At 45.4% G+C, this 22,394-nt stretch overlaps 1 protein-coding gene and 1 long non-coding RNA gene across 2 annotated transcripts; both read left to right on the forward strand.

Moving 5' to 3' along the window:
- Positions 1-193: 193 nt before the first annotated feature.
- LOC139602101 (scaffold attachment factor B1-like) lies at positions 194-21,476 on the forward strand. Its single transcript, XM_071451621.1, is given in 22 exon segments — positions 194-353; positions 356-552; positions 1,861-1,948; positions 3,339-3,403; positions 4,120-4,398; positions 5,537-5,599; positions 6,407-6,434; positions 7,391-7,892; positions 8,322-8,368; positions 8,774-8,874; positions 9,712-9,861; positions 9,954-10,054; positions 10,528-10,664; positions 11,204-11,292; positions 11,791-11,927; positions 12,552-12,845; positions 13,697-13,834; positions 15,301-15,340; positions 17,436-17,548; positions 18,284-18,396; positions 18,593-18,659; positions 21,075-21,476. Coding segments are annotated over 22 exon segments (3,015 nt in total). The 5' UTR covers positions 194-208; the 3' UTR covers positions 21,196-21,476.
- On the forward strand, positions 20,347-21,067 carry LOC139602124 (uncharacterized). Its single transcript, XR_011683109.1, has 3 exons — positions 20,347-20,367; positions 20,468-20,525; positions 20,911-21,067. It is a non-coding gene; the product is annotated as an uncharacterized lncRNA (long non-coding RNA).
- Positions 21,477-22,394: the final 918 nt, after the last annotated feature.

Here is a 22,394-nt window from a genome sequence, read left to right on the forward strand (position 1 = left end):
CGCATGTGCGAGCGGGACTGAGCGGGCGGGGCCTGGCGGGAGATTCGCCCGCGCAGGCGCAAACGGCGTCGCCCGCGTCCAAGGACGGCTCGCGAGCTGTCGCGCATGCGCGGGAGAGGGACCGGGGGCTGGCCGGCCGCGTGACGTCACCGCCGCTCCGGAGTTGGCGGCGCCGCGCCGCGCTTGGCCTGCCCGGGCCCCGGCGCGCATGCGCGCTGCTCCTCCCTCCCTTTCCCGCCCCCTCGCTCTCCCCTGCGCCCCGGGTCTCCTCCATTTTGTGCTGCGGCGGCGGCTGCGGCTCTCCCGCCTCGCCTTCACCCCGCCTCGCCCCGCACGAACGAGTCCAAACCGCGGCCCATGGCGGAGAGTCACTCACCGGCCGGGCTGGCGGAGACTGCGTCCCTGGCTGGGCCTGGCATCCCCGGTTCAGAGTCGGAAAGCCGGCGGCGGCCGCTGAGCGAGCTGCGCGTGATCGACCTGCGGGCCGAGCTCAGGCAGCGCAACCTGGACAGCGGCGGCAACAAGAGCGTCCTCATGGAGCGGCTGAGGAAGGTGAGGGCGCTGGGGCTGCCTCAGCGTGCGTGGAGCGGCTGCGACCCCGGCCCGGCGGGCACCGCTGAGGAAAATGGCGCCAAAGAGCGTTCCGTGCCCGGTGGGACCGGTGCGAGCCCTCGGGGCCCTGAGGGGATCGGTGCGAGCGTTCCGTGCCCGCCGGGATCGGTGCGCGCATTCGGGGCCCTGAGGGGATCGGTGCGAGCGTTCCGTGCCCGGCGGGGCTGGGCCGGCCCGGGCTCACCCTGTGACCGCTGTGGCTGTCACGGAGTGTCACCGAGCCCGCTCCGATCCCAGCGCTCGGCCCGGGTATTTCCCGCTCCGTGCACTACAGAATTCTGCTGTTCTCTGAGCTGCTGGATTTACGATTCTGCGCGGTCTGTCGGGATTTTTGCTGCGTTTTTCTGACAATTTAGCTGGCAGCCCTTTCACTGTATCCTCATCACACCGCTGAGCGTGTTAATCCCATGAGGAATCCTTTCTCTGAGCTGCTTGCTGTGCCCCAGAGCCGAGGTTTTTACCCTGTCACAACAACCCGTGTGTCTGTGCACAGTTCCAAATGCTGTTCACTTTTAAGATCTTGGACATACAAATCGCATTTATGCATATCTGTCACCCCCAAACTCGTACTGCTATTCAAAGACAACAACTCTTTTTCTATTTTAGCCACTCTGTCTTAAAAGAAGCAGCTTAATAATCTGTTTCTCATCAGAAAGTATTTTTAAGAGCTTTAGGAGTTATCAGCAACTCAAGTAAGCCACGTGTAAAATGGCATGTACAGCATTTCATATTTTGAAGCAACATATAGTTAAATACAATTATAGTTTACATATAACTGAAATATAATTATAGAGGCTTTCCATGGAGCTTATGCTACAGCTGCTTGCTCTGTACTTGACACAATTCTTCTCATGGTCACTAATACAGAAACACCTGCAATTCACAGTTTCATCTGTAGGATTGATGATGAACAGCTCCAAATGCTGTAGCATTGATGATAAACAGCTCCAAATGCTGTAGGATTGATGATGAACAGCTCCAAATGCTGTAGAATTGATGATGAACAGCTCCAAATGCTGTAGGATTGGCTTTTTTTGTTGACAGTTTTCCCAAAACATTACACCAACGTGTTATTGCCTTCTCCCCGCTTGTTGCTTTGCTCTGGTGGTTTTTTGTTTGTGTATCCAAGTTGCTGATTCATGGTTTGGAATTTTTCAGCCTCTGGTGTGCGGCTCTTAAACTCAACAAGAATGTACAAATGAAAATGTTTATGTCTATTTTTATATCTTTCTTTTTTGCCCCTATTAGGCTATTGAGGAGGAAGGAGGGAATCCTGATGAAATTCCAATGATTTCAGAAAATATCATGAAGAAAACAACAAAAAGAAGCAGCAAAGGTAATTAAAGAGACTTTCCACCTTGTCATCCTTGCGTTTTCAAGCAAATGTATTCATGAAATGGAACCTTCATAATATTTTTTGTGTTACTGGTATTCTACCCCACATTTGTTCTCAGCTTTTTAGGGATGGGTAAGAAAATTAAACTTAGCAGTCATTTACTGAGAGAATTTCATATGATTTAGTAAGGCAGTAAATGTTGAAGGATCTGTTGGTTTGTTCCCTGAAATTTGTATGAAGAATTACCAAGTAACACTGAAGCAGTGTCAGGGTTTTTATTACTTTTTCTATGTGGAAATGTAGAGTTTTTAGCAAATGCAAAATAAGCTCTGTAGTGTTAAGCTTCATAGCTAATAGCAGTTGCAATTTTCTTCTCAGAAGACAAGGTTTTAATCCATTTCTGAAGTCAGATATGTTTTCAAGGCCTTAGGTTTGGTTTTTGTAGTAGTGAGACAGTTATTATCTTACATAATCCTTATTTTCAGAAAATAATTTATCATTTTTCTAAAATTAGTTAATTAGCACAATTTGATCTTACTTTGTAAGCAAATAGTGTTTAAAACTTTGCATTGGAGCTGAGCAAAATAACTAGTTTAGCTAGAGTATTTTTATTACTAGATTTGGTTTACACAAAATATAAATTTGTGAGATGAGACTCAACTGTTTTGTCAGCTAATTTGTTTGATTTTTATCATTACATCTGATTTGGAGTGATGGTGCAATTGCTAAAATGCAGGCTAAAATGTGAAATCTTGAATGTCATAAGAAAGAGATCTTTTAAATCATATTAATTTCTAAGTCTCAGAAAAACACTTGATGTCTGTTACAGCACTTTTAATGTGGGGATGGAAATAGATGAAATATTCCTCTTGGCTCTAAAATCCTTCTCACTTTTCAGTTGTAATGTGCTTGTAGTTTTTGAGGAAAATCAAATTCATAAAAGGTCAAACAGCTGCTTAGCTCTGAGTTTGAGGAGTTGCTCCTTGGTGCTGAAGCTGCTGTGGTGTTTTCAGTAATTTCAATAATTGCATTAATTGGGATAATTCCCATCCAGCTGGTGGGCAGAGCACTGCAGTGAAACCCACAGCTAGAGTGGGGTTATTTCAGTATTTTGTGCATTATTTTGTGTTTTGTTTTGTTTGGTTGTTTATTTTTCTTCTCATAAATGTTGAGGTAATAAATTGCTGCAATCTGAGCTGAGCCCAATGTTCTGGGCAGGTCACAGAGCTGGAGCTCCTGCCAGGAGCTGGACTGTGGCCTGTTTGTCATTCACTGGGGTGCTCATAAACAGGGCCAAAACTGAAGCAAACACCAGCTCTGGTGAAAAAGTCAATCTTGAGGGGCACAATTATAATTTCTGCTCTGATTGTAACGCTGGTAATGTTGTTAGGCCGTAGAGCAGATGAAGAGGGAGTGGAGGACAACGGCCTGGAGGAGGACTCTGGAGATGGACAGGTACTGGGACTGCCCTGAGGGGGTGGGTGCTGCCCTGAGGGGGTGGGTGCTGCCCTGAGGGGGTGGGTGCTGCCCTGAGGGGGTGGGTGCTGCCCTGAGGGGTGGGTGCTGCCCTGAGGGGGGGGCTCTGCCCTGAGGGGGGGGGGGCCGCCCTGAGGGGGGGGGGGCCGCCCTGAGGTGGGGGGGCCGCCCTGAGGAGGGGGTGCTGCCCTGAGGGGGGGTGGGTGCTGCCCTGAGGAGGGGGCTCTGCCCTGAGAAGGGGGCTCTGCCCTGAGGGGGGGGTGTCGCCCTGATGGGGTGGGTGCTGCCCTGATGGGGGGGGCCGCCCTGAGGGGTGGGTGCCGCCCTGAGGGGGGGCTGCTGCCCTGAGTGGGGGGGGGCCGCCCTGAGGGGGGGGGGCCGCCCTGAGGGGGTGGGTGCCGCCCTGAGGGGGTGGGTGCCGCCCTGAGGGGTGGGTGCCGCCCTGAGGGGGGTGCCGCCCTGAGGGGTGGGTGCCGCCCTGAGGGGTGGGTGCCGCCCTGAGGAGGGGGTGCTGCCCTGAGGAGGGGGTGCTGCCCTGAGGGGGGGCTGCCCTGAGGGGTGGGTGCCGCCCTGAGGGGGGGCTGCTGCCCTGAGGGGGTGCTGCCAGGTGCCTCTCAGGTCACCCTGACTGTGACCATGTCCTTTTTTCAGGTCACCCTGACTGTGACCATGTCCTTTTTTTTGTCTTTTCTCAGGACGATATTGAAGCAAGTTTGGAGAACTTGCAGGATATCGACATGATGGATATCAGTGTGCTGGATGAAGCTGAAATTGATAATGGCAATGCAGTAGATTGTGGAGATGATTACAGTGCCCATAATATTCTCGACTCGCTGGCTGATAGTAAAGAAAATGCTGATGCAGAAGTGAAAGAATTTCCAGATCAGCCTGCAGAGTATGCTGTAGGTAACTTGGAGGCATCCCCACAATTTTCAGAAATTAAAGAAGAATCAAGAGAAATACCACTAGTGATGGTATGCATCTCTTATGTGTGTGGAATCAGGGTTTTCTTTTTAAAGTTTATTTATTTCTGGATTAAATAGCAAAACTCTAAAGCTAAAAGAGTACTTGGGAAAATTTGGAACTGTACTGGTTCTTATGGCCACTGCTTTTCTTTTTACATATTTGTGGAACTGTGTCTTAATTTTTAAAACATTTAAATGTTGGTACACATGTGATTCTATTGATAGTGGTTCACAGGGCATTTGGTTTTAATCATGCTTTGAACTCTGCTTCACCTTATTAGTTATAATGTATATATTATTCCTAATTTCATATTTTTATTTTAGAGAACATGTGAGGCATACAAACAGTGTAACTTACTTTCTTCTCAACTGAACAGCACCGTTCAGGGAATTATATTCAAATTATATTTTTCTGCTAAGGTTGAGTCTTGCAGTTATTCAGTTGCTGAAAGTGTTTTTCTGTTGGCTTTCTGTGTTTATCTGGCTGTTGGCACTGGGCTAGAGGATAATCCCTATCCCCTTGAGATAAACCCAGTGCTTTATCTCCTGCAATGTACAACAGTTGTTGAAAAAAGTTCTTTCTGCCCCATCTGATGGGGGAGCATTGCTCTTTGCTGTGTGTCCACATTGACTGTGAGCTTCTAAAGTTGGGTGGTTCTTTTCTAAAGCTGCAGAAATGAGCTTGGACCCCTATCCCCAGGCATGTCCTTGTTCTACACAAATCAAATGGAAATACTCAGAATAAAAGGGGGTTATTTTTCAGTGAGTAAAATATCTTGAGGCAGGGTCAGTTCCCATCCTCTGCTTTCATCAGTGAAGGAAATAATTACCAAGTCCTGTAGGATTTCTTGGCTCTGTGTTGTTGCTGTGAATGACAGGGATAAAAATCAGAGAAATTTTGCTTTTGGAATCCCTATACTTAAAAGATTTTTGTGAGCTGACCATCATAGTTAGGAGATAATGAGATATTTTATTCAATTAGTGGGGGTTATCACTCAGTTTTTCCCATTATTGGTTGCTTTGGGTGCTGGATGTGTTTGCTGGGTACCAACAGTCAGTGCAAATACAAATCTTCAGTTTCTCACTCAGGTTTAAATCACAATATTCCTTTAGTGATAACAAAATGTCTCCTGTTTGTTTTTTAAAGGTAGAGTTTGAAGATGTTGGGAACAGTTTAGATGCTTCTTCATCAGATTTAACCATAATAAAGGTAAATGGTAGCCAGTTTTTCTTTACAAACAAACAAAAAAAAGCATAAAATACACAATATAATAGTGTATGGTAAAACTGTGTGTGTACAGTGGGTGCATTCTTCCTCTGCAAAGAATGGGAACTAATGCCTTTTGATTTATTCATAGAAACAAAGATTTATTTCTTTCTCACATCATATATGTGTATATATATACAAATCCATTTATGATGTGTGTATCACACTGAGTTTGGTGGCAGATTGGATTTCTTTGATCTGATGTAAATACCAGCTCAGTGCCTTGCATTGTGTTTAACTGCCATTAAAAATGTGCATATCCCAGGGTGAGAAGAGAGCTGGAACTGTCTATTCCTGAAATGCTGGCCTTGTTTGCAGATCACTGCTGGTAGGTTAAGAGCAGCAGCTCCAGGTGAAGCTGGTGTTTCTCTTGATCCTGTTTTCAGAAAGGAGACTTCAAAAAGCACAGCTTAGGGAAGGGTAACATGAAGATAAGTTTTCCTCTGTGCTCCTTACATTTATTGACTTATTTATCCATGTGAATGTGTACCAGGTGTTCAACAGGTGGCTGAATTTGAGAGGTCTCAAAGTTTTCAGACTTGATAAAATTTGAGGGTGTTCAAAACTCATCTTCAATTTTTTGAGAAATTGATTTGAATTTCAATGTTTTCAAAGCTGAAATAGGCTAAATTATAGTAATGCTTTCACTAAATACTCTCCTGTAATGGGTTGATAAAAAATGTCATTCAGAATAGCATCTTGCTTATGAAATAGTGATATTTCTCCTTTTCAAAATCTTTTTCACTACAGGAACTTGAAGAGTTACCTTTGGAGCCAGGTACTGTTTGTTTTTGTTTGGTTACTTTGATTATTTTTTTTTTTTTAATGAAAAAAAAAAATCCTGGGCATTTAAACATTTTCATTCTTCATTTAGGCTTTTTGCGTCCCTGTTTGGTTTTTTTTTGGTTCTTTTTTTTTTAATGCATTACTGTAGTGTACGTTATTATGGTGGAAAATCCAGGTCATGCAGGGTCATAGAGATTGGAAACCCAGTCATATCACCAGATCTGTGAATAACCAGCCTTGGAAAACTTGTTTAATGCCATGAAATGGTTCCCTAGAACTGTTACTGCAGAGTGAAGTTAAGGAACGAGCCTTAAAGATGGTAAAGGTTCTGAAAACAGATCTTGTGATATCACACTGTACAGTGGTTCTGTGAATAAATAGAAATACAGGAGTGTAGGCAGTGCAAAGCTCTGGTGCAGAACAGAAATTCAGGAGTGACTGGACTTGAGAAGAAGGAACCTGCTGCCATCAGGAATTTGCTACAGATCCCACTCGCTTCCTGGACTGCAAACACACTCAGAACCATCAGAAGATGCCCAGTTCTCATGTTGGACTGTCTCTGCTAAAAGAACTCAACAGAAATTTGGAGAATTGAACTCTCAGTGCCTTGATACGTTCAGTTAAGCATCTCGGACTCTGGAAGCTAACTAGAGAAGAAACAGAGCTGAACGATTTGCTGAAGAATATGAAGGCTGAGCCCGAAGTTTTTTGTTAAATCTGTGGGGGCATTTTTCTTGGCTGTTGAGGTGCTAGGGCTGATTTGGCAGGGTGTGAGAGAGCAGTTAGCGTGGTAGCTGTAACACTGTGTACACTAGGGTTTTCCAATCTCTGTGTAGCTTAGCAGTTCTCTTGGTGTTAGTGTGGCAGCCATGCCAGTTCCACATTTGTGATTGCTGTATTTCCCTGGTGATTAAATCTTGTGCCGTTCTATTCCTGTTAAATCCGTAGAAAATGAGAAAATACTCGACATTTTGGGGGAAACTTGTAAATCTGAGCTACTTAACGAAGAACCTCCCGAAGCGGAGCGGCCGCGTGCGCAGGAAGCCAGTAACGCGGGGCCAGGCAAGAGGCTGGCTGAGGAAGAGGACGCTCTCGCTGCCGCTCAGCTGGAGGAAGATGCTTTAGCTTTGGACAGCAAATCGGCCCAAGCTTTGGCAAGGAAGGAAGCAAAGCGTTTAGTGGTAGCAAAAGGGGAGACAAGTGAACAGAGCCCCGAGGAAGAGGCCCCGGACTCTGAAGGTGTAGTGGTAGAGACCCTAAGCGATCAGAGTAGCAAACGCTCCCAAGGCCCGCAAGCCTCTAGTGGGGAGACAGCGGAGAAAGGCGCAGGTGCCGAAGCCAGAGATAGCAAAGAAGATGGCAAGAGAGCAGAAGACAAAGCTAATTCTGAGGAATCTTCCCCTGCCACTAAAGAGTCCTCAGCCAGTGAGGGCGCTGATCAGAAAAAGAGGTTTGTTTTTTCTCCGTTCTAGACCAGATGCTATCTTTTATCATTGGTCCTTAAGTGATGCCAATAAGCTGTTTCCTTCAATTGGCCTCCGAGACTGATGAAATTGTAGCCTATTCCTAAAGGTCTCTTTTATTTCTCCATGTGTAGATATTTTTATTTTTTTTAAACGCAGTGGGTTTGATTTCTTTTCCTTCCTCAACCTTCAAAGGTTGTTTTCCCCAAATTACTCTTATTTCTGTCATCTGCAAAACAGAATTGTCCGTTTAGGGGTACAAATCCCTATTTCCTGACACTCTTCTAGAAAATTGCCAATAATAGTGTTTATTTTGGAACTAATTTACTGGTAGGTATCCAATTTTAGTTGTGCTGTCTAGAATTAATGGTCTTTTTGCATATGATCTCTTGAATAATGTGGTGTTTTATCTTTAGCCCTGTTGAAGACAAAGATACAAAGGCAGTCACAAAAGATGAGAAAGGTAGGTGCAATGTTTGGGTGGTTTTTGGGTTTTTTATTTTCAAAGGTCCTGGAGTAAAAAGGAGGACTGGTAATTCAGTGAACCCTCAATGCAGTTGTAACACAGCCCTTCCAAATATAACTAAAATATCAGATCTTTGTAACTTTTGTAACATTATTAACAGAGTTGTTGTTTGTTTTAAATAAGTATTGTTTTTTGTGAATTAACATTTGATACTTTGTAATTCTCCTAAAAGTGATTGAAGTACAAGAAGAAAATCTGTAGCTACAAAGTGTTTAAGTCTGCTCAAATGCACATTTACTATGAGGAGTTTTATGAAGGAAAAAATGTGAGGGGTTTAGGACTCTGAATTTTGCACTGCTGCATTTGTGTTTCACGTGTTTTTTTGTGTTTTTTGTGGCCCAGGCCGTGTGGGGAGTGGTTCTGGCAGAAATTTGTGGGTTAGTGGCCTTTCCTCCTCTACTAGAGCTACAGATTTGAAGAACCTTTTCAGCAAGTATGGAAAGGTACGTAGGGGATGTGTAAATTAACAAACCATTCTGTCAGTTGAAAAGGCTGACCTTAAATTTCACTCTTATTTTCCCTCATGAGTAACTGGGCAGGCTGAGTTCTTTGGAAACTCCATATCTGAAAGGAGCACAGTTCAATAAAGAAGATTGCAATGGAGGGGTGGGAGCAGAGATGGAATTTGCAGAGAAAATCTCTGCAGATACCTGTGAGAATGAGGCAATTCCTGACAGGAGAGACTGGCAGATCATCATGTAGTAGTCTAATCATGTCTTGAGTATCCAGCAATGGAACTGGAATTTAAACTTTAAAACTGCTGTTTTAAACTATTCCATTTCAAGGGGTATCCTCTGGAGAAACCCAGTCTTTGAGGGCAGGCTCCCACTTACTTTGCAGTGCCTGCTGGCATACAAGAGCAGAAGTTGTGGAAGGGAACTCTCTGTGTGCCCATCTCCCCTTCTGCCAAATACATTCTAAAATGTAACATTAAATGTTTGTCACTAAGTGCCACTGCCTGCCACAGATTGTCACCTGTGGGTACAGATGTCCTGTAAAGGAAGAGAAAGTGGTAGGAATTTTTATTCAATTTAATTTTTTTACCATCCCACTCTCCCTTCTCTGGATATATCTGCCTTAAGCTCCTGACCAGCTCAGCAACTTGAAAATGAATTTTCTGAGGTGCATTATTGAAGATGCCCCTGCCTGTGACAGGGGATTGATTGAACTAAATCAAAACTCCTTTCCCATCCAAATTGTTCTAAGAAATAGTCATTCAATTAGAATTTATTTAATGACAGACCTGCAAACACAGAATATTTTGGGTTTTTTCCCCAAAGGTGGTTGGTGCAAAAGTGGTGACAAACGCTCGCAGCCCTGGTGCTCGCTGCTATGGCTTTGTGACAATGTCAACTTCTGAGGAGGCCACCAAGTGCATTAATCACCTGCACAGAACAGAGCTGCATGGTAAAATGATTTCTGTGGAAAAGGTCAGTGGCAGCTATTTCATGGCAGTGTCATCAAAATCAAAGCATGCAATTTCCATCTCTGACTGTGTCCTTCTTTCTGGCTGAATTTCTAGGCAAAAAATGAACCGGCAGGAAAAAAGCCTTCTGACAAAAAGGAGGGTGAAACAAGGAAGGAAAAAGACAGGCACCATTCTGCAGAGTCCAAATCTGAGAAGTAAAGTGTTGTTTTGTGTTTTATGATACTTAAAAACCACTCATTTCTAATATAGCCAGGTGACCAAGTTGAACAGTTACTGTAATAAATCTTGATTTAATGTTTCATCTGCATTTGGAGTAGGAATAATGCTGGGAAAGTTGGTGTTTTACAGTAGTAAGGGCATCTGAACTGGCCCTCTGTTCAGAAACACAAAGCTCTTTAGTGTTAGAATAAAAACTTGTTAGTTATATAAGGAGACACTAAACCAAATTATTTAGAGATAAACCATTATTTTTACCAGTTGTTTGTCCTCTGATCTGACTCTGTCTTGGACTCTACTTTTAACTGACAAATATTTCTAGGATTTAGTGTGTCTGTTCTGGTAGACTGACTGTGTGGTTAGTGGGTGATACTTGTGATACTTCCAACATTGATTTTTCAAGTGGTTTGTTGCTTTTGAAAGAGGCATTTTGCTTTCCTGCTTTTTGTAGATCTGTTGGTGTTAAGAAGGAGGAGAAGATTGACAAAAAAGAGGATGCTAAGAAGTCAGAAAAAGATGAAAAAGAAGGAAAAGAAAAGGATGAACAAAAGACTGGTTCTTCTGATAGATCCAGGGCAAGCAAATCAGGTGATGCTGGCTGTCTTTCAGAAATGTTTTCAAGGATGCTTGTACATTATTACATGTGATTGATAATTCAGTAAAAAGAAGCTTACTTAGTAAAACTGGCACAAACAGCAGAAAACACTTTGAAAATTTTTACTTCAATTTCTAAGAACTTAAAACAGTTTCCATAATTCTTATGGAATTGTCTCTGGGTTTGGGCCTGACACTGTGTGTGGTTTGTGTCCTTTTTTGGGCTTTTTTTTTTTTTTTTTAACTGTGGCACAGAATGTATTTTGTGGACAGAAGAAATAAATTAAATTTGTGTTCTTTAGCTATCATCCCTGCCAGAAAATACTGCTGTAAATTTGGGATAAATTTACTACTCCCATCCTCATGTTGGCCAAATCTTGGCAAGCTATTTAAATCATGAATAAGTTCCATAAGTTATTAAAAACCTCAATAAAATAACTTTATACTATTTAGTATCCCCATAGTTTTGACTCTTGCAAGAACTGTTGAATGTCTTTTGTACCATTTATTTTTGGCTCTGTTTTGTTTTCTAGCAAGTCGAGGAACAGAGAGGACAGTGGTGATGGATAAATCCAAAGGAGAGCCAGTTATTAGTGTGAAAACCTCTGCATCAAAAGAGAGGGTAAGGCCAACTTCCAGAGAAGCTTTGGTGTAAAAATAGGTGCCAAGTAGATTTCTGTGCTCAGAGCTGAAGGAGTTTTAGCCTTGCATTTTGGTACAATTATCATTTTATCACTTTCTGGAGAGCACCAGGGGTTTAAAGATGTGGCAGAGGGGAAATGCTTCTGTTTCACCTTTTTTATATTTCTGACCTAGTGCAAGGAGTGGAGTTGCAGTATGAAAATGGTGTTAGGATGATGTGTTTCCCTGAGCTTGGGATGTTTTTGGTGTGTGTTGTTGGAAATCAGTGCAAGTCACTGTTGTGTTGTGTTCCTCTGGTATTTATTTGTAACATTTACAAGTTCTGCTCAAACTGGGGGCGCTTTTCCCTGGAGTTCCACTGTTGTTTTCTACCTCTGGGGAAGGCATGGCAGCATGTTTTGTTCAGGTTGACATAGTGGAGGTGTTTGCCTAGGAAATGCTCAGTGTTCAGCTCATGCATTGTTCTGATTCACCTCAGAGCACGAAGAGCCAGGACCGCAAGTCGGAGAGCAAGGAGAAGCAGGACATTTTATCTTTTGATAAAATCAAGGAGCAGCGAGAACGGGAGCGCCAGAGGCAGAGGGAGAGAGAAATCAGGGAGACCGAGAGGCGCCGGTGAGTTCCCAGCACCTCTGAACTTCAAAGGACATTTTTGACCCCTTCCCTGTACCTTTAACTCCCTTTTCTGTTCTGTGGTTTTGTTCAAAGCAGTGCTGTGCTGACCCTCCAGCAGTGATATCTCAGATTGATTTTGTACTAATTACTGTCTCAGATTGATTTCATGCTAATTATTGCTAGAACAGACATGATGCCAAGTGATGGAGGCTTTTACTGCTGAAATCAATGTTCTCATGAGACTTCCATAGGTGCTTTCAGGCTTTGTCTTCCACTTGACTGGATTTGAATTTCCTTGATTTTTTTTCCCTGAAGCCTGTAAATACTTTCTGTACATTAGATTTCTGTCTTAGGACTTGCTGTGCTCTTTGGAAGCTTTTTCAGACCTGACTTAAGAGTAGATACTGTGTTACTTGTCCAGAACTCTCACCTTTGCTTTTGTCATTTGTTGGAGTTTTTTTATTTTCCTCTTAGTTGTTACTTAATTGGGAAGAAGGGGAGAACGTATAAAATTCTTTAAAAAGAAATTAAACTTCACCCCAAAACAAAGAAGCAGTAGAGCTTGGACTGAAGAATCTCAATTAAAAATCGAGTATCTTCCATGAAAAATCTGTTTTAAATTAGAGAGAGAGAGAGGCGAGACCGGGAGCAGCGCCTGGCCGCCATCCACGAGCGCGACGAGAGGCAGAGGCTGCAGAGGGAGCGGGAGCGGCTGGAATTCCAACGGCAGCGCCTGGACAGAGAGCGCCTGGAGAGGGAGAGGCTGGAGAGGGAGCGGATGCACATAGAGCAGGAGAGGAGACGGGAGCAGGAGCGCATCCAGAGGGAGAGGGAGGAGCTGCGGCGGCAGCAGGAGCAGCTGCGCTACGAGCAGGAGAGGAGATCTGCCATGAGGAGACCCTATGATCCTGACAGCAGGTGAGGAGCAGGGCAGTGGGGCTCCAGAGTCCTCAGGCACGTCCCCTTGGGAGCCTGTGGGAATGGGGAGCACCCTGGATAAGGCACTCATGGCAGCTCCCAGCTGAAAGAATCTTTAGGTGCTGCTTTTAGCACTAACAGCAATTTGAAGAAGAGCAAACACCAGACTCGTCCACTTGTAAGCCCTGTTCAGGTCTACTTTTCTTTCCCAAAAAGGGATGACCAAGAGTAGTAACAACACAGAGTTGTTACTTTGAGTAATAGAGAGTAGATAGTAATAATAGAGTTCATGGAGTAGTAGTAGTAGAATTGTAATAATAGAGTAGTAGTAGCAGAGTAGTACTAGCATAGTAGTGCTAAGAGAGTTAGTAGAGGAGTGCTAAGAGAGTTAGTAGAGGAGTGCTAAGAGAGTTAGTAGAGGAGTGCTAAGAGAGTTAGTAGAGGAGTGCTAAGAGAGTTAGTAGAGGAGTGCTAAGAGAGTTAGTAGAGGAATACTAGGAGAGTTAGTAGAGGAATACTAGGAGAGTTACTACTCTATTAGTAGTATCATAGTACTACTATAATAGAGTAGTAGTAGCAGAGTAGTACTAGCATAGTCATACAAATAGAGTTAATAGAGTAGTAGAGTTGTTTGTATCAGCTCTCATGGTAAGGGAAAAGATACTCACTCTCTTCTCACGTCACCACATACTGAAATTAAGCTGTTTTTGCTAAACCAAATTTGAAACCAAAATGCGACTCGTGCTGAACACACATAGATTTTTACTTCCTGGCTTGAAGGAGGTTTGAGAGAGCAGCAAAGGGGAGGAGGTGGTTGTGGGCTGCTGCTGATGGGAGCCCTGTGTGTGCAGGAGGGATGAGCCCTACTGGCCCGAGGCCAAGCGGCTGGCGCTGGACGACCGCTACCACTCGGACTTCGGCCGCCAGGATCGCTTCCACGACTTCGACCACCGCGAGCGCGGCCGCTACCAGGAGCACTGCCTGGACAGGTTGGCACTGCCTCCTCTTCTTCCTGTGCCTTCAGGGAAATCTGGTGTCTTCTTGTGGCTTGGGTGGAGTCAGAAAAGTAAAAGTCACTCCTGTGTATTTCTGGTGTCTGATTTCACACGTGCTTGCAATCCTTTGTTTCCGTGGGTTAGGGATGACCCCCGTGGCAGGGAGGAATGATGAGGAGGACTCCATCTTATCAGAAGGCTAATGAATGACTTTATTATCCTATATTACATTATATTGCATTACATCTAAACTGAATCTGCCAAGCATTCAACTGCCCAGAATCTCGTGAGTGTCAGCCCACAGTCCTGACGCAGACACACACACACACACACACACACACACACACACACACACCTGGCCCTGACAGGCCAAGGACACAAAACACCATCACCTTGGGTAAACAATCTCCATATTGCATTCTGCTTTGGCACAAACACAGGCACAGCAAATGAGATAAAAATCTTCTTGGGAAGAATTGTGCCTTACTTTTCTCTGTGAAGAGCAATGTGGGGCTACACACTTGGCCCTGACAGGCCAAGGACACAAAACACCATCACTGTGGGTAAACAGTCTCCATATTGCATTCTGCTTTGGCACAAACACAGGCACAGCAAATGAGGTAAAAATCTTCTTGGGAAGAATTGTGAATGAAAAGCCTCACTTCTCTCTGTGAAGAGAAATGTGGGGCCACACACTTGGCCCTGACAGGCCAAGGAACCAAACCACCATCACTGTGGGTAAACAGTCTCCATATTGCATTCTGCTTTGGCACAGCAAATGAGATAAGAATTATTTTTCCTTTCTCTGAGGTTCAGAGAATATGAATCTCAGAAATCTTCTTGGGAAGAATTGTGCCTTGCTTTTCTCTGTGAAGAGAAATGTGGCTACAAGGGACATAGAGGCTGCATGAAGATGATAAGCCAAGTCCTAATGTAGTCTGCCATGATGCTGATGGAGGTACAACAGCTTCTCTTGAGGTGTATGGAAATCTGCTTTATGAAGATTCAGCCATTTCCTTTTGCTTTAAACCTTTCCCTGTTTTCATCTTTGCAGCCTGGCTAATGCAGCTTTTTAGCACCACAGAGTGGAAAAATATTTCTGTGTGGTGCCATTGAGATTTCTGTTCCTCTCAAGGAATCTCTGGTGAAAACTGTACTGTTTGTGTTTGCTTGTGACTCATTTCTGGCACTGGTAGATTCACCCAGTGTTCTCCCTTGGTGTCACTGAGCACCTGGCCATCCTCAGGGGTGCCTTTTTTACCCATATTACAGTGACAGGTGTTAGTTTGATCTCTTCTTATACTGTGAAATTAGAACTCTGTAGAGTTATCTTCCCACTGAACATTAGCATCCAGATTTACAGCCTAATGAAGATGAACTTTTCATGGGTTATTTCATGCAGACCCTGGCATTATAATTACAGTGTTGATTCAACTGAAACTTTTCTTTTTTTGTTCCAGGAGAGATTGTACAAGGGGAATTCCAGATCGAGATGGGCAGGTATGTTACAACCAAATCACTGCTTCATTAAAAACCAAAACAAGCTGACCCCAAAGCAGAAAGGCCACTTCAACACAATCCTTTCAGCTGACATACTTCAGCAGAAATAATTTTCTGTGCTAATGAGCATGAAATAAATTATTAGGTCACCTGCTTGCTGGGGTGGTAGCCTGAGATACAGGCAAGGGGAAGCCTCTGAGTGATGGGAGCATCTTTTCAGGCTGGGATGTGGCAGTAAAAGGTTTTGGATTGACCATCCTAGGTGTTAAGAGAGAGCTGCTGTACTTACTGAGCTGGCAGTGGATGCCTTCTCTCACTTTTATCTAAATGAAACAAGGCTGTAAAAGGACAGGTGTGAAAATCAATGCCACAATGGGATTCAAAACCTTTCATTTCTGAAGAGAGGTAGGAAGTGAGCAGATATTCTATATAAAAATTTAAAATCTGAAGCCAAGAACATAAACCTTAAAAAACCTTAGCAAACAAAAAAAGATCTCTCCCACGAGCAAAAAATAAATACCTGGAGTGAGCCATGCCCTACAACAGAAGCTGTAAAAAATAAGACAGCTATAATTTTTTATCCAAAAAGCCAAATTTTTGCAATCCTAGAATGTTGGGAAGGATGAAAGTTTGACAAGGAAGTCTCACAGATATGGGTGCTTAGCAGAAAGATTTTTGGATGTAGAATCTGAAGAAGGAATAGAAATGAAAGCAAGTTTTGATATAGAAGAAAAGAATTGCTGAGCCAGTCTCACTGGATAACCAAGGAGGCAAAGGGTGTGTGAGTTAGAAGGGGTTTTATGGCTTAGAACAAAGGATAAACCCACCCCAAACAAGAAGATGTTTTTACCAAGCAGAAAGACAGCACAGGCAAACAAGGCAGCAAAGCTGCAAGTGGAAAAAAGCTCTCAGAATTTTCCACTGCAAGAAAACTGAAAAACAACTTCTAGATTAAACTGTAATGTAATGACTTTAAATGATTGGAGAACAGTAACATGAATATGGTAATTATAGTAGTTATGATAGGCTATGGATAATAGTTAAGGTATAGATTGGTTCTGCTGTATTAAAATGCTCAGTGAAGAAAAGTCTAGAATGCATTGTAACCAATAGAAAAGTCTAGAATGCATTGTAACCAAAACCAAAGGGTCTCCAGGCCTGCCTGCAGCTGGAGCTCACAGCTGTGGGCACAGCTCTGTCACCCACAACCCTGGACTGCTGGAACCTCTTGGATTCATTTTAAAGAGCTGCCTGGAGTCCCACATCCCTCATTTAGGCTCTTACAGTGGTGCCCAATGTGTTGGTACCATTAGTAAGAGTCTGAATGAGGGATGAGGGTCTCTGGGCCTGCCTGCAGCTGCCATCTGTGGGTGCAGCTCTGTCACCCACAACCCTGCACTGCTGGAATGTCTTGGATACAATAAACTGCATTTTGAAGAGCCCCTGGAGCCCCACATCTCTGATTTAGGCTCTTACAGTGGTGCCCAACGTGAGGCACCATTAGTAAGGCCCTCAATGAGGGATGCAGGTCTCCAGGCCTGCCTGCAGCTGGGGCTGCCATCTGTGGGTGCAGCTCTGTCACCCACAACCCTGGACTGCTGGAATGTCTTGGATGTATTAAACTGCATTTTGGAGAGCTGCCTGGAGTCCCACACCCCTCATTTAGGCTCTTACAGTGGTGCCCAACGTGAGGCACCATTAGTAAGGCCCTCAATGAGGGATGTGGGTCTCCAGGCCTGCCTGCAGCTGGAGCTGCCATCTGTGGGTGCAGCTCTGTCACCCACAACCCTGGACTGCTGGAATGTCTTGGATACAATAAACTGCATTTTGGAGAGCCCCTGGAGCCCCACACCCCTCATTTCAGCTCTTACAGTGGTGCCCAACATGAGGCACCATTAGTAGGGCCCTGAATGAGGGATGCAGGTCTCCAGCTGCCTGCAGCTGCCATCTGTGGGCACAGCTCTGTCACCCATGCCCCTGCACTGCTGGAACCTCTTGGATTCCTTTTGAAGAGCCCCCTAGAGTGCCTCATTCCAGCTCTGACACTGGAAGCAAGCTCGTGTTGTGTTTGTGACTGGCCCTGTTTGCCTTGCAGCACTACCCGGACGAGCGGCACGGGGGCCCCGAGCGCCACTCGCGGGACAGCTGGGGGGGCTACGGCTCCGACAGGAGGATGAGTGAGGGAAGAGGGATCCCCCCACAGACCCGGTTAGTGCCTGGCACAGCAGGGAGGTGATCTGGGCTTCTTCACATCTTCTCAGTAAGCCTTTGGAGGGTGCCAGCAGGAGGAGCTTGACAAGTGTGAATCTTCTCTTCAGATCTTTGAGCATCTGCAGGAGCAGGGAGTTGCCACGTGAAGCTCTGTAGTGAGTAAAGAGCTGCTCAGTTAGCTCAGCTCCTGACTCTGCTTCTCCTGTAAATAACTTTCATTTCTACAGATGAGATTCAGTCTGTTTCTACAGAAAAGCCTTTTTCTACAAAACATGCACAAGTCTCATTCACTTCCAGTGGTCAGGTTTTAAAAGAAATGGAGTGAGAAGTCTCTGCAGTGGTGGGGGTAGAGATCTTGGACTCACCTGAATTGTAGTGAATTCAAGTTTCTCTTTAAACCAGTGACTCAAGCTGGGCATATTCCAGCTGCATGATTTTCAGACAGAGGAGTGGCAGCCAGTGAATTGATCCATGCCCAAGAATTTCAGTCCATTGCAATATCCATGAGGTCTCTGGATGAAAAAAGCCACGTTTTGTTGTGTCAAGGATGCTGTTCAGCAAGTGTCTGTCATTGTTCTCTTTGACCAGTTCTGATGGTAGTGGTTGGGTGGCTACAGCTAGAGCTTGATTAACCATTAACACACTGTGGCATGGGGTATGGTGTTTGGCTTTACCCTGTGCTGCTCACTGGGGAGGGGACATACCTAGAAGATCTTCTTTTATTTTTTTAAGAGATGGACGTGACTGGGGAGATCATGGTCGAAAGTTAGAGGGGCATCAAGATCGTACATGGCAGGGAAATGTGGATGGAGGAGTGATGGGACGGGATCATGAGAGATGGCAAGGTACACTTGCTGCTTACCAGTGTGATTGTGGTTCTTTTCTGTGAATTACTGCTGCTGAACCTTCTAGTGGTAGTTAAATGACTGAGAAATCAAATGAAATTCTGGGAACAAAGTGACATTTTTATTAGGGAAACACAAAAACCTGTGTTTTTCTTTCTTTTTTTTTTTTCTCCCTTTTTTTCTCTCTTTGAATCAGGTGGTGATAGAAGCATGCCTGGTCAGTCAGGACCAGGCCATGGGATGACTCGAGGAGGGACATCAGGGTAAGAACCCCTGTCAGAATGCTTAGAATGCTTTTGTAATACTTGGATCTGTATAAACCTGGATTGGCAAGGGGGGAAAAAACCCCAACAAATTAAAGAAACCAACAAATTAAAGAAACACCTTTCAGCAGAGTGTAGGAATGTGTCCCCTGTTGGAGTGACTGAATTATTCTTTGTCTGCTTAAAAATGCAAAAAGCTCACAAGTTTCTCTCCATGATTGCAGAAGGCTGATCAATCAGTTTATTGTGCTAATACTAAATTTTACTCTTCAGAAAAACCCATCACCCTTGCCACACAGTCCAATGCAGCTTTGACCTAATTGGTCAGTCCATCCAAAATTGGGCAGTCCAGTTAAGAAATCACCCTGTGCTAAACAAATCTCCTTAACCAATTCCACACATGCACAACAACAGGTGCAGCGAGTGAAGCATCCTCAAATTCAGGATGAGAAACAGGAAAATGTTTCCCATTTTCCCTGAGCTGTCTCAGCTTCCCAGGAGCACCCTCCAAACTCCATCCCCAGAGCCCAGTTAAGGAGATTTGTTCAGCCAAGGGGGATTCCTTAACTGCACTCTGGGGATGGAGTTTGGAGGGTGTTCCTGGGAAGCTGAGACAGCTCAGGGAAAATGGGGAACAATTCTTCTCTTGGTGCACATGTGGAATGGGTTAAGGAGATCTGGTTAGCAAAGGTGATTTCTTAACACATCCCACATGTGCATAACAGGTGCAGCAAGTGAGGCATCCTCAGATTCAGGATGAGAAACAGGAAAATGTTCCTCATTTTCCCTGAGCTGTCTCAGCTTCCCAGGAGCACCCTCCAAACTCCATCCCCAGAGCCCAGTTAAGGAATCCCCCTTGGCTGAGCAAATCTCCTTAACTGGGCTCTGGGGATGGGGTTTGGAGGGTGCTCCTGGGAAGCTGTGACAAAGCTCAGAGAAAATGGGAAATAATTCTTATCTTGGTGCAGATGTGGAGTGTGTTATGGAGATTGTTTGGCAAAGGGTGATTCCTTAATTGGACACTGAATGGTGATTATGGGATGGACTGGCCATGTAGGTCAGAGTTACATTGGACACATGTGCAGTGTCCTATGGGATGTGCTTAGCAAAGGGTGATGAGGAGATCAGAGGTGATGAAGAGAAGGTGCTGAGGAATCACCCATGGCTCAGTAAATCCCCATGACCCATCCCACCTGTGCAGGGAGGGAGGCTCAGAATTGTTCCTCATTTTCCCTGAGCTGCCCAGGAGTGCAGCGTGCCCAGGCAGGGAGCTCTGTCTGTCTGTCTGTCAGAGGTGTGTGATGCCCTGTCAGGGAGCTGTGTCTGTCTGTCTGTCTGTCAGAGGTGTGTGATGCCCTGTCAGGGAGCTGTGTCTGTCTGTCTGTCTGTCTGTCAGTCTGTCAGAGGTGTGTGATGCCCCTGCAGGGTCGGTCTGTCTGTCTGTCAGAGGTGTGTGATGCCCTGTCAGGGAGCTGTGTCTGTCTGTCTGTCTGTCTGTCAGAGGTGTGTGACGCCTGGGCAGGGAGCTGTGTCTGTCTGTCTGTCTGTCAGAGGTGTGTGACGCCTGGGCAGGGAGCTGTGTCTGTCTGTCTGTCTGTCTGTCAGAGGTGTGTGACGCCTGGGCAGGGAGCTGTGTCTGTCTGTCTGTCTGTCTGTCAGAGGTGTGTGACGCCTGGGCAGGGAGCTGTGTCTGTCTGTCTGTTCAGAGGTGTGTGATGCCCCTGCAGGGAGCTCTCTGTCTGTCTGTCTGTCTGTCTGTCTGTCAGGTGTGTGATGCCCCGGCAGGGAGCTCTGTCTGTCTGTCAGAGGTGTGTGATGCCCCTGCAGGGAGCTCTCTGTCTGTCTGTCTGTCCGTGTGTCTGTCAGGTGTGTGACGCCCCGGCAGGGAGCTCTCTGTCTGTGTGTGTGTCTGTGTGTGTGTCTGTCCATCAGAGGTGTGTGATGCCCTTGTCAGGGAGCTCTCTGTCCGTGTGTCCGTCTGTCCGTGTGTCCGTCTGTCCGTGTGTCCGTCTGTCTGTGTGTGTCTGTCCGTCTGTCTCTCTGTCTGTCTGTGTGTCTGTCTGTCCGTCTGTCTCTCTGTCCGTCTGTCAGGTGTGTGATACCCCGGCAGGGAGCTGTCTGTCTGTCCGTCTGTGTGTCCGTGTGTCTGTCAGGTGTGTGACGCCCCGGCAGGGAGCTGTGTGTCTGTCTGTCTGTGTGTCTGTCTCTCTGTCTGTGTGTCCGTCTGTCCGTCTGTCTCTCTGTCTGTCAGGTGTGTGACGCCCCGGCAGGGAGCTCTCTGTCTGTGTGTCTGTCTGTCTGTCCGTCTGTCTGTCAGGTGTGTGACGCCCCGGCAGGGAGCTCTCTGTGTGTCTGTCTGTCCGTCCACGTGTCCGTGTGTCTGTCAGGTGTGTGACGCCCCCGCTGTCGTTGCAGGCGCGGAGGCTTCTCCGGGAGCCAGGGCCAGGCTGTGCCGGGCCCGGCTGTGCCAGGGGCGTTTGCAGCCCCCCAGAGGAGCCCCAGGCTGGGGGAGCCCCGCTTCAGCCGCCGCTACTGACGCCCCCTGTGCACCCAGGGGTGCCTCTAAGGCCACCCCCCCGTGGCTGTGAGTGTTATGAACCCAGGGTCACCTCGAGGCTGTGATTCTGAAAACGCCAGACTGCTGCTGCGCTGTAGCCAAATCCTGTGTCAACTTTGGTTTGGGGTTTGTTTGGTTTGGTTTGGGTTTTGTTTGTTTGTTTGTAATGAACATGGTGTTGGTCAAACATCGCTTTTAAGTTTCTGTAAGTGAAACATTCCATTTTTCAGAAATAATAAAATTGGTTTATGGCTACTGTTTTTTTTGGTTTTGGAGCCTTTGTTGTCTCTTTAATGATTTTGAAACCTCCCACAAGGTCAATAATCTGCTTTTAGCACTGTGAGATTGGAAGAGAAGCGATGGATCTGTGACCATGTGGATGTGGAGGGGCCTGGCAGACCCTGCCTGTCTTTAATTATTTCCTTTGTGCCATTAAGTTTAAATATTCTTTCTGCATTTCCATTTTAGTTTTCTGTCATTATGAGAGTAGAAATAGGAGGAAGAAAGAAAGCTGGGAGAAAGGGGGAAGGAGAGAGAGGAGGAAGAAGAAGGAAGGAGGCCTGGAAATTAAGATTGAGTTCAGTCTAGGGCTCAGTGCTCACCCTGTTCACCTCCCTCTGCTGTGATACCTGTTCTGCTCATTGCTTTGCATCTTCAACATAAAAACCTAAAAGCCAAACATGAGAATGCTTGAGAATTCAATGAGAATTTCTTCCATCCACCTCTGGCTTCCTGTCCCTATGTTTTAATTCCTCGCTTTAAAACTTCTTATTCATATACATACTGAAAAATAATTTTAATTTATATAATAACTGAGGGTTATTTCCAAATAACCCTCTTCATCTACTGTATTATACACAGAATTTCAAAAGGTAAGGAATTCTGAATGCAGATTCATATAACTCTTAGACATACAAATATAACTTTTATATATATATGCATAGGACCTTGCATAAGGACCTTGAAAATGTAAGAAAATCGGTTCTATAAGGAGGAAATAGAGGTTTCTGTGTTTATTTTTTCCTGTCTCTAACAAACTTTAAGGCTGAGATTTTGGCTCGATTTCAGTCGCTGTCGCCGCCTGGTGGTGAGGGTGAGGAACTGCAGGGTCCTGCGGGCTCGCGGTGCCCCTGCTGGCCAAAGGTGGAACTGCAGGGCAGGAGCGGGGGTGACACCGG

Source organism: Agelaius tricolor, unplaced genomic scaffold (assembly GCF_023055355.1).
Source record: "Agelaius tricolor isolate 1412-34295 unplaced genomic scaffold, bAgeTri1.0.p SCAF_33, whole genome shotgun sequence".
Classification (NCBI taxonomy): domain Eukaryota; kingdom Metazoa; phylum Chordata; class Aves; order Passeriformes; family Icteridae; genus Agelaius; species Agelaius tricolor.